At 33.0% G+C, this 13030-nt stretch overlaps 1 protein-coding gene across 4 annotated transcripts in view; it reads right to left on the reverse strand.

Annotated features, from left to right (window-relative positions):
* The window catches only part of LOC124354179 (ubiquitin carboxyl-terminal hydrolase 10-B), a 55106-nt gene that overhangs the window by 4824 nt on the left and 37252 nt on the right, over positions 1-13030 (reverse strand). For all 4 annotated transcript variants that reach the window (XM_046804449.1, XM_046804448.1, XM_046804447.1 and 1 more), the window contains 4 exons: positions 9211-9381; positions 6754-6982; positions 4373-4432; positions 1157-1381 (listed from right to left, as the gene is read on the reverse strand). In XM_046804449.1, coding sequence (XP_046660405.1) covers positions 1176-1381; positions 4373-4432; positions 6754-6982; positions 9211-9381 — 666 coding nt within the window. In that variant the 3' untranslated portion in view covers positions 1157-1175. The remainder of the gene's footprint in view (positions 1-1156; positions 1382-4372; positions 4433-6753; positions 6983-9210; positions 9382-13030) is intronic.

Below are 13030 nucleotides of genomic sequence, written 5' to 3' on the forward strand. Positions count from 1 at the left end.
TATATATATATACATATATATATATACATATACATATATATATACATATACATATATATATATATATATAATTATATATATATTGATGTAATGAAAAGTAAATAAAACCCTTTTAAAATCTTTTTATTTGACATACACGTGTTTCGGTTTTTAACCATCATCAGTGTACATTAACCTCTAAATAAATAAATAATAAACAATTAAATATACACATGAGGACCTTTTAAAAATATGTTAAATTTAAATGACACAGTTGTAATTTTGTTGTATCTAATATTTTAATTTTTTCAAAAATTGGATTTGTCTTATTTTTCAGATTACTATTTAAAATCTTATGAGGATCTTTATTATAATTTAGATAGATATGTAATTCTTCTTTTGTGTTTAATTTCTCTCCTTTCCTTTCGATATCTAAATTTTTCATGTTCTTTTCAATATTTGTGTAGTTTTGGTCATTTTCCAATAAGTGTTCAGCAAAATTTGATGTTATTCTAGACATGTTATTTGTTTTCAAAGCTTACATGTGTTCTTTAAATCTTTTATTAAAATGTCTAGCAGTTTGCCCAATATAATAGCTTTAACAGTCACTACAGTTAATTTTGTATACTCCAGACTGTTTATATAATTCTTGTTTGTCATCATTTTGGTACACTTTGTTTTCAATAAGTTTAAAAGTATTATTTCTTGTTTGGTAACTGATGGAAAATTTTGAATTTTGAAAGGTTTTTCAAACAGCTTTGTTTAATTTAGTATTAAATGGTACACATATATGTTTCTGAATTTCTGTAGTATTAGGATTAGGTAGTATTGTGTTGGTTTTATTGATTTTTCTTGTTTTCTTCTTAATCATTTTGTCTACAATATGGGGTTGATATTAATTTTTGGCAGCTTTTTAAAGGATGATGGTATTAGAAGATGTTTGGGTTGTTTTTCTATAAATTTCAAATGAGTGAAACCAAGCAAAACAAATAACATGTCTAGAATAAAATCAAATTTTGCTGAACACTTATTAGAATTTAATATAAGCTGGGAATTTTAAGTATTTACTCACACCTCAACTCACTTTTATTAAAAATCATATCCAAATAATGAATGATTCAAGCACATTACAATTTTCTAAATATGGATTCTGAATTCATATTAATACCTAACTGACCTTGTATAAACCTGGAGTATTATCTGTTCTTGTCTTGAGCACCGATGGTGTCACAGCGTCGGTAGTACAGCAGGTACGGCACTCTGGGAGGTTTAGGGTTCAGCACCTGATGCTGGGTGACGGATCGCACTGATGAATCATCGTAGCGCACCCAGCTGTACTCCTTGTGAAACACGTCAGTGATGTAGTGGCCTTTGGTCGCCTCTTTGCCATCATGGTAGACCACTGTCAAGACCACAGAATACTCTTATTTTTTGTATATACTCTATCATTGACACAAATCATGGTTTAAATGAAGGGATCAATATTAACTATTAATAATTTAATAAATAAGTCTTAGAAAAAACATTAGAAATTAAATACAATGGATGAAGTAGTAGTTGCTTCATTACACTACTTTTGGAGCAATTATTACTTTGTTTCCAATGAATAAAAATAAGTGCTCGATGGAAGAGCACTTGCTTCACGTTTCCTGGATCCATATTTGTGTCAGATTCATGTGAATAACTCTAAAAAACTACTACATTTCTGTAGGAACTGCCTGTATCTGTGGAGTCTGTTTTAAGTCCGACTTTGTTTCAGTTCAGTAGGCTGAACTGAACATGAGCTTCAGCATGTCAATGATAAACAACTTTTAAAATTTGAGGAAGAATGCTTCAATTTTTACATCAAACTGTTGACTTTGTCTGCAATTGATGACACTAGAAGGACCTTAGGTACAAAAATGGACAATTCTCATGCATTGTGGCTGATCTAGGATTCAAGTTAGGAGTGTCTAAAGGCTTTTGACCGAGTTATAATTTAATACATGGATCTGTCATAATATTAATTAAACCCCAACATGAAATATATATATATAATGAGTAGGCGAGAGATTTAGGTAACAGCCGAGAGATCTACAAGATCAAAGAGAGACAGAAGGTACAGCTCTTTGGTTGCGGACATGTTACATATAAATACTTAAACAGTACACAATGTTAAAACATGGTTATCAAGCAGCTCAAGTCTATCTGGTAATACAGTGTTATCATATATCACTACTGTTCTTCTAGCTATAGTATACAATCAATTTCGCTATCAAGCAGCTCATGTCTGTCTGATAATATAAATTGTTGTCTCACGATACTCCTGCTCTAGCTGTAGTACACAAACCTTTTGTTACCAAGTAGTTTATGTCTGTCTGGTAATACATAACATGACACTAATGCATTAGCTATAGTACACAATGTTAAAACTTATAATACACGAAGTCAACACTTTGGCTATCAAGCTGTTCATGTCTGCCTGGTAATTCATTTACTCCTTTAGCTATAGTACACAATTTTAACACTTTGGCTATCAAGCTGTTCATGTCTGCCTTGTAATTCATTTACTCCTTTAGCTATAGTACACAATTTTAACTCTTTGGCTATCAAGCTGTTCATGTCTGCCTGGTAATACAATTGTTATCACATGATACTACTGCTTTATCTATAGTACACAATGTTAACACTTTGGCTATCAAGCAGGTCATGACTGTCTGAAAATACAATTGTTATCACACGATACAACTGCTCTAGTTATAGTACACAATGTTAACACTGGCTATCAAGCAGGTCATGACTGTCTGATAATACAATTGTTATCACATGATACTACTGCTCTAGTTATAGTACAAAATGTTAACACTGGCTATCAAGCAGGTCATGACTGTCTGATAATACAATTGTTATCACATGATACTACTGCTCTAGTTATAGTACAAAATGTTAACACTGACTGTCAAGCAGGTCATGACTGTCTGATAAAATAATTGTTATCACATGATACTACTGCTCTAGTTATAGTACAAAATGTTAACACTGACTGTCAAGCAGGTCATGACTGTCTGATAATGCAATTGTTATCACACGATACTACTGCTCTAGTTATAGTACACAATGTTAACACTGGCTATCAAGCAGGTCATGACTGTCTGATAATACAATTGTTATCACACGATACTACTGCTCTAGTTATAGTACACAATGTTAACACTGGCTATCAAGCAGGTCATGACTGTCTGATAATACAATTGTTATCACAAGATACTACTGCTCTAGTTACAGTACACAATGTTAACATTTTGGCTATCAAGCAGCTTAACACCTTTCTTATAATACAATTGTTATTACACACAATTAAATGTGCTATTCAGTAACAAACACTTTAAATATCAATAGTTTTCTAGTTTTGCATTTCATGTGTTAAAACTACTATTAAGAGTTATTTTATCTTCACTATGTCAAAGGTTTCTTTTGACTGAGGATGGCTCTCCACAGTAAAGGTGAAACATTTCAAGATAGCCATTCAGTTAGCAATGTTTTGATACAGTGTGAATTAGAAAACTCACAGCAATGGACATGAAACATGTTGTGTAAAGCTAAGAACTTAGTCAATAATTCTTTTAATAGTTGTAAATTATTGAGATTATGAACAAAAACATAACAGACAAGGGCTCGGTAAGATATTTTATTTTATATGGAAGTCTCATGTTGACTGAGGAGATTTTTAATGTAGGCACAGGGACTGACCACCATACCAAATGACAAGGTGGCTAATTTCTGGCCAAGAGTTGATGTTGCACACACAGGATATTCATAAGAAACATTCTTTATGCAGTAAACAATGTGTGTGCTGTACCTGAAAAGAATTTTTGTTTGCAATTATCACTTTTTAAATTTTTGATTTAACAGTCAAATTGCTCTGTTAGTGTGTGTGTAAAAGTACATCTTGTACATCGCTGTATATTTATTTATAAACACATTTACAATAGAAACGTATCATTGTATTCAGTATTTTTGTAGGATAACTTCTCAGACAAGACAGTAGTTTTCTTTTAGTTTCTACATCCTACAAACATCAACAATAATTTTAAAAGAGTTAATTTAAATATTTTGATCTTTACCAAAGTTATATAAAAAATCTAAAACACATAAATAATTCGCTACTCAACTCAGAACAAAAACAAAAAATTATAAAGTTTCAAATTTTTGCTATAAACTGTAAACAGAAACATGACATAAATACATTTTTTAAATCAATGTAATAGAAGAGAAAATAAAACATTGTTATAAAATTAAACATGGTATATGTTATGAAGAATAATAATGAGATATGTAGTAGACGTATGCAGACCTGAGCAGTATTTTTTGCAAAATAACTGTGACATATATTGATTCAACTCATTTAACATACCTGCTAGAAGTTTGTATTGTCTGTCCTTGTTTGAAGTCTTGCTCTTGGAAGTCAATAGTTCTGAAAATTAAATTATAATTTATTTCAGTTTATCCTGTCCAAACAGTCAGCCATTAATCACTTGCAATTTTATTGATTAAGTGTTATTTTGTTAAGTTTTAACAATTCAAATGAGAATTTTGTTGACCAACCCTTCAAAAACCATGACCTTTTGGTGCAAAAGTCATAAGCATAAAGAGACAGGCTGTATTGACAGAAGCACTAATCCTTTGAGTGCCACAGGTATTTTCCCAAGGCATATGCATAAAGTGCCAGGCTGTTTTTTTTACATATTTGTAAGCTTTTGGGCAAAAAACTGTTGTAAAATAACTACCCAACAGATTTTCATAATTTTGTTGTTGACTTTTTTCTCATTACATGCAGAATATAATACATATCATTACAAACAAAATTTTATTTATAAAAATTTTAAAATTTCAGTATTTATAACAGTTTTTTACTTTTTTATAAAAAGTTAAGTTTCAACCTAATTTGAATAATACGGTATGTTTAAGATTTTTTTCTTTATACCATGATAAAGGCCATATAACTCCCATGTATAATACATTATTCTAAAATTTAAAAACAAAAAACATGGCATTATATGTATAAACAAAATGCTGCCTGATACCGACATTTTATAAATTGTACTTCATTTGTCAGAGTTTAGAAATTACATAGTAATAGTGTAGTTTTCACAAAAAATCTAATAAACCATCAATATAAGACAAATAAATATGATTAGTAAATGTAGAGACAACTACTTGCTAACATATTTATATTAAAGTTTACATTAACTAAATAATATCCTTAATATACTTACACTGAAAATTTAAGTTTTTCGCTTGGACACAACTCAAATCACTACATTGCTTTTTAAAGAAAATATGGTAAAATACTGTATAAGTTACTATTTTAGTTTGTATTTACTCAAATGCTAAGTTATCGGCACATAAACAACAAGAAAGGCCGTTAAACAACAGTACTCATCCGCTACATCGCGTGACTGGAAGACTAAATCATTGCATAGGTACTTTGGTATTATCGCAGCCTACTATGTTTGGATAATAAGGGCCCAAATTAAACTTTATTATACCTTCCTTTTTCCATAATAAATCGTAAAATACTCGGATGAGTCATACTTCTGATCGCCAAATTGTCTCCAAATAGACGCACGAATGACCTGACATTTTCGAATAATAAAACTGTGTTTTTTTACTTTTTGTTTTCATTGATTGTCGTAATAACTTGTAAATTCCAAAATAGGTTAAAGAAAGTCTGTTCTTTTAAATACTGTAATTTATTTTGTACCCGATAAGGAAAACTTGTCCAAAAATAGTGGCCTCTTGATAAGTACAAAAACAACATAAGTTTTACAAATAATAAAATAGTAGAGAAACAACGAAAAACTCGTATTTATTGATAGTTTAGAACCTATTGAATACAGCTGTCTGGTTATTTGGCCAAAATAATATTGTACTATATAAAATATTATAGAAATACAAAACACAAAAATTAGCGATGCTGTGGCACTCGAAGGGTTGAGAGAAAAAAACTATTGCACAGCACCTACAAAAGATTGTTTTTGTTTTTTACAGTAAAGTGAAGAATATGATACATATGCCACCTATTACTGTTGAAACAAAAATTTAAAAACAAAACATGTATTTTAGTTAAAAAAATATTTACTGATAATATAAAATATTGCGTCTCAACCAACTTCTTGTTTTCTAATATATTTAGCTACATTTTGTATTCAAAGTTTATTCCTATTATGCAAGTCCAATCTGAAGTTTCTTCAATATGGTACTTAAGAGCAGATTAATAATGTATATAATGTGCGTCAATAAAATAACACATTCAAAATAATTTGTTTGCTGTAATTCATTTCATTGTTCTACTGTTGCCTTATTGAGACAAAAAGCTAGGTTTGAACAGACGAATTTAAATAGGATAAAGAGACCTTGGTTACCTCAACCAGACTGTTAAGATAAGCCTGTCCTTCCTTTCCTATCTAAATTCTTTAGTTACTATTTAACAGATTTAGATATTAGTTATTAATAAAATTTAATTATTTATTCTTAGTTATATTTATGGCCGAATTTGTATCAAATTCAGAACTAAGAATTCTGGTATTATATATAGTACTATATTCTTAATTCTTAGTAACAAATATCACAGGAATCAAAACCAAGACCACAATATAAGCATGTATAAGCGGAAACCTTAGCTATGGGGCTTGTTTGATGTTATAAACAAAATAACATACAACAGACTGTTCTTTATCTCATAGAAGTTAGTAAACAATAAAATAATAAAAATCTGTCTGATATATAACTTACTGAGGTCAATTTTGAGATCAACAGGAAATACAACAGTTTTCGTAATCTTGGAACAGGTGTGAAGTTTGTAGTCAAAACATTTGAGATGGAGCAGTAATATGATGGGCAATTCCTCCAAGGATGTCTGAGTGGTGATGGAGACCTCCTCGTTGGTCTTAGGACAGACTCCACCCACCACTTCCTCCTTGCCTACCAGCAGCTCTAGAGCTCTATCTACACTGTCGGCTTTCTGTAAAAAAATAAACATAATGTTATTGAGATACGACATTAATATAATGGGCAACTCCTGTGATCTAAGAAAACATTAATTGAAGCAATCTAACAGGAGTTTCCGTACATGATGTATTATTTCCACGACAAATCTTCCACTAATCACTCCGATTTTGGATTTACTACTTTTTAAATCTGAACATTGAGCTTACTTTACCACCTTATTGAAAATAACAAGTAGCTTATAATTAAATGCTATATTATTAATGGAATAAAAGTTTCCCATTACTCCTTAAAACAGTTTTGTTGCAGTACTGAGCACACTTTTCTAGTTGATTGGAAATATAAATGATGCCCTAAAATCAAAGGACAGAATTTTAGGCTTATCGCTGCAGTGGGATAAGCTAGAGCTGCCATCTTGGTTTCCTACCCTCAGTATGCTTTCAGCTGTGGTAGCTTTCAGACCTTCTCTTCTATTTTGCTTTTTATGACATGTAAAAATGTGTTCTCCAATAGAAAGTCAACTAGTGAGGTACATCCCTTGACTTAAGTTTTTGTTGGCAAAAGACAACAAATCAAGAGAAATGTATTGCCAAATTTGTGACGTGTAAGGAAGAAAAATGAATAAAAGCTGAGTAAAGCAATGGTGTTTACAATGTGGACCGCAGTGAAAGACCAAACCTTGCAACTGATAATTGTTTCACAATTCATATTACTGTCAACCCAAAAACACAGTTAAAACAAAGGAGCCATTAACAATGTAAAACTAGTAATTATTTCTAAATAACAAGAGCATTTGTAATCCATTTATATTGTCTATTTAGTTGAGATTAAAAATAAGTTATATCCACACAAAATTATAAACAATGTACAATATTTATAATTTAACTGATTTGTTATAATTATGTATTATTTTGTTGGAAGAATCAATTATTGATTTTTGAGTTTTTGCAACAGCTTCCTTCTTTATTATAGTCAAACGTAACTTCCACAAAACCAGTTTGTCACAATCTGTCTTCCTCTCCCTTCAAATAACCTAGCAAACACTCAACGAGATTTAATACTGAGTGCTCCATGTGCTCTCCCTCTTATCTACAAATGCTTAATGTCAGTTCTTTATATGATATTTACAATTAATATTATTAAAACTCAGTTTAAATAAAAATGAAATCAAATTGCCAAAAAATTATGCTTAATTGTTTTTAATTTGCGTTGAACATATTATTAATTTTTTATTGTTATCAAATCTTTTAACCCCATTTAATTCTAACACAGGAGTTGGCTGTACAATAGAAGTTGGGTTAACCAACAATCAAGACCTAAAAGTTTTATTTTAAAAAACAACGTCTGTTAACTCAGTGACTCAGATAATAGGTACTTGAACTCCTACTGTATATAAAATCGTTGTACAAACATCTATAGAGACAGTATTGGAAAAATGTGCCACAGGATGACAAGTACTTCAATTTCATTATGATAATGTAGAAAAATAGTTTAAGATTGTACCTTTCAATGTATGTAATAAAAGTTCTGGTATTATACTTCTTTAATTTATATTTCTTTCAAAACATGCTATCTATTAATTTATTGTACTAACAGAAATAAGCCTGTGTTTACATATGTAGGCTCAGTGACTGACCACTGAGGTATTCAGACCTAGTGGCTAATTTCTGGCCATTTACTGTTGCACAAATTATGAATCACACGATGACATCATTCATGTAAAGTAAACAAATTTGTGCTGATTGAAATTAAATAATCTTAAAATAAAATATTTTGACTTCTACATAAAAGAAGTAAAAAAAGTGCTGGAGCAGTTTAATACTTTTTGAATGGTTTAACAACTGCAAAAGTCTCTGTACATGTAGTCAGAGAGACACAACATGAGGCCATACTCGTATTTCACTTTAAAAATCTTAATGAGACAAACACAACAATGTACAAAATAAGAAAGATAACTTTAAAAATTGTGGTTGTTTCATGTTTTTTAATGAAAAAAAACACACATGGTAATGTAGTTGTATACATAGTAACATATATAAACGAGGTTTTTTAAGTGGACAGAAAAATACATTTGATACAAAAGCTAAATAAAGGTGTCAGAAGTAGGGGTTTGCCAAGAAAATCACTTTTACCCTTAGAGCCTTCTCACCATGTGAGGATGTTACGATTCATACACAGACTTCCAATACACAAACCATTGTGAACCGACTGGACACTGCCATGAAAATGGGTCATAACCAATACCTCAATGTCCAGTTGCAGGGTGAAGAAAGGCTGAACGTTGCCTGTTGTTGTCGTTGCATTAGCTCGGGTAAATCTGGACCTCATCTGCCCACGAAAGATGGCCGAGAGAGGTGTTCGTCCAAAGTCAGCACGTCTTAGGACCGCACTCTTGTTGTTTTTGTTAATTACTTCCTGTGTGGACAACAATATAAATGTAATATTGAAACAAAAAATAGTTGTTTCAGAACAATATCCAAAACCTTGAGTCAAAATGACAATTTTGAAATCTGAATCTATATTTTTCTAGAATATCAAATTTCTTTTCTTTTTTTGAGTTTGTTATTGGCGATGGTAGGTTTGAAAGGATAATAGGAATTCAGCCATTAATTGCCATTGTTATATGTTACAAAAGGTATAAGACACGTTTTGAGGATTGGAATCTCCTTTTTTGTTAGATGGGGAGGTATTAATACATACAAAAATAAAGAACAGAAAGAAGAAAAGAAGAGAAAGAAAACAGTTGAAAGTGTTATATCTTTTGTAACATATAATGAGGCATTCCTAGTTTAGTAACACTTAAAAAATATAACTGAAAATTGCAAAATCATTTCAACTATTTAACTGGTTATGTTCACTCCTGTGTCATACAACGTGAACATCCACTTTTAAACTTCGTAGGCTGTTATATAATCACTTAAATTAAACCAATATAAATCTTATAATAGCTGGATCAATTTGGCTTATTATTTTTGTTAATAATCGTTGAATTCCGGAAAGGTTTATATGGAGAGGAAGAGCATATCACTTTTCTGCTATAATTTAGAATTTGGAAAAATAATAATACTCAGTTTTAATATTAAAAATTTATGTGTGTGTGTGTGTGTGTGTGTGTGTGTGTGCGTGTCATCCTGATATATATATCAGGGTGGCCACTCAAAACCTCTTCTCAAATTCCCGGGTTTTTCCTGGTCGAAAAGTACCAAATCTCCAATCTATTTTCAAACCAAATAAACAACTGAATACTGTATTTAACCCTTACACTGAGTTCAACGGTGGTATTTAATCGTCATCAGCTGTATTTGTAGGAAATTCTACAAAGCTATGGTGCTCTAGCATTTTGTCGCTAGCGATATGGGAGAATTTCGGTGACGATTCATCGCCATCATCTATTTCAAGCTCCATAGTTTTATCTTTGTGTCTCTCGATGTGTCGACGATTCATCATGTATACCTAATAACTTTCCTTTCTATTATGTTTTGAAAATACATATATACAATACGGAATAAACAAAGATAACAAATAAATACCAACACAGAGCTACCGTGGGGCAGACTGCAGTCCAGCATTGCGGGTCAGAGATATGCGGTGGACGAACTTCGAAGGAATCGGTAATTTGTGTACTGCCGATCTGCAGTAACCATCCAAGAATAGAATTTTTTTGGATTCGAAATTTAGCTTCCCCATGTGAGTAGTATACTGTGAAATCGTGATTTTTCAAGTGTATTTAAGAGCTTCTGTTGGTATCGGAATTGAGTAGAAAAGAGCCCCGGTATCAATATCGATTTGAACTGATCCATCCCTACTAAAAATTCCAGGGGCATTAATGTCAAAAAAATTGACGAATGTTTTCAGGAGTCCGAAATTCATGCGTAATGCACGCTTTTCCAGATTCTCATCGCTGTCGCTAGCCATGGTTAGAGTCCTGTAAATGTATCATGGCTCTCAATATACGAGGGCTGTTTTTTTTTTCAACTTCCGATCGTGCCGCTAGATGGCTGGGCGAGCGGTATCGGCCAGCAATGTGCGGCAGTCGACTGCGCACCTCTTCCACTACAACCTCACTCATTTTCGGACAGCCGACGCCATTTCCGATTTATCTAGCGACACATAAACATGGCTACCATGATAGAATCTCCTGCCAAGTGTAAGTTGAGAAGTGTCATTCGTTTCTTGCAAGCTGAAGCGTTATCTGCAGCAGAAATTCACCGTAGAATGGAACGAGTATACAGTGAAAGCTTTATGAGTGACAGTGCAGTGCGTGATTGGTATAGGAAATTTAAAGATGGATGAGTTGACATTCATGATGAAGGGGGCCAAGGACGAAAGTCGGTCGCAAACGAAGACCTCGTTGATCGAGTTGACCAAAGTGTAAGAAGCAATTGAAGGTTTACGATTACGGAGCTATCCAATCAGTTTCCTGAGATTTCAAGGTCAGCCCTTTACTCTATCGTAACTGACAAGTTAGGCTACAAAAAACTTTGTGCGCGATGGGTGCCGAAGATGTTGTCTGATGACCACAAAGCTTGGTGAATGGCGTCAGAAACGTCTTTTCTGAACCGTTATGAAGCTGATGGCGAAGATTTTTTGATCAAAATCGTGACAGGAGATGACACATGGGTTCTGTACAATACCCCAGAAATGAAAAAGCAGTCCCAACAATGGATGCATTCAAACTCTCCAAACAAACCCAAAAAATTCAAAAAACTTTCAACAACAAAAAGATTATGGCCACCGTGTTTTGGAATCAAAAAGGTGTATTGTTTGTTGAGTTTTTAGAGCCAGGTACCACAATCCATGGGGAAGGATACTGCGGTACGTTACAACGTTTGCGGAGAGCTATCCAGAACAAAAGGAGAGGAATGCTCACATCGGGAGTAGTGCTCATTCATGACAACGCCCGTCCTCACAGTGCTGCTTTGACAAAGCGTCTTCTTGACGGTTTTAAATGGGATGTTTTTGACCATCCGGCGTATAGTCCTGACTTAGCGCCGAGTGACTATTACCTTTTCCCGGAACTGAAGAAGATGCTAGGAGAGCAGAGCTTCCGAACAGACGACACGCTGCGAGACGCCGTGAAAACCCATCTCAAATCACTGGCAGCAAACTTCTATGAAGAAGGTATAAAGAAGCTTGTACCCAAGTATGAAAAATGCCTCAATTTAAATGGCGATTATGTTGAAAAATAACTAATAATGTACCTAACTTTTGATAATACATTTATTTAATTACTCTACCTAGTTCTATTTTTATACTACATCGGAAGTTGAAAAAAAAAAAAAAAACAGCCCTCGTATATCCCACTGACGGCCAATACATGAAGAATGCATCAGAAAGTTATCTGTTACGGAAGTTACCGAAATGGTTACTTCACAATCTGTAGAATAAGTACATATACACCAGTACAGAATAGTACGGTACCTTCTACACAGTTACACCCAGAATACAAGCACAATTGTTGTTATCAATTACTGGCTCCTAAACATATTGTGACAACCTTTAATATAATGCAAGAGTTATAAAAGTTCGAGCAGCGACTTATAAAAGTTTTATTTTTGTATTGTATATATGGGGAACACTGACGACAGACGTGAGGGTCAGGGCGGTACCACACAATGTCGCTTATCTGCCGCCAATTCGAGACAATAAATGTTTCTCCTGCTGCTAAGCCCTCATTTTCATTGCTGTGTAATATCTCGGACACAAACGCGCCTTTCTTGGTGTTATTTGTTATAGTTTATTTTCCAGGCCTGGTAAAAAGCCAAACGAAATTCCGGTACCTATACCAAAAAACCGGGCATGTCAAACCGTCAAACACATATTATTCGACGAACCAAACTATTAACCTTGTTTATAGTCCCACTTCGACAACTGAATAGTACTTAAATACATAAAACCTGTTTTTATTGCGGTTACTATTGCTCTGCCGCTTAATGCGTATCGCTCGTTTAGTGCCGAAGTCCGGAACGGTTGGCCGATTTTAAATTGTCCAATGAATTGTTACATGTTTTTGGGGAGGAGGAGGATTACTGTAGCACAGGAGTAAGAACTAACCACTACACTA

Source organism: Homalodisca vitripennis, chromosome 2 (assembly GCF_021130785.1).
Source record: "Homalodisca vitripennis isolate AUS2020 chromosome 2, UT_GWSS_2.1, whole genome shotgun sequence".
NCBI lineage: Eukaryota > Metazoa > Arthropoda > Insecta > Hemiptera > Cicadellidae > Homalodisca > Homalodisca vitripennis.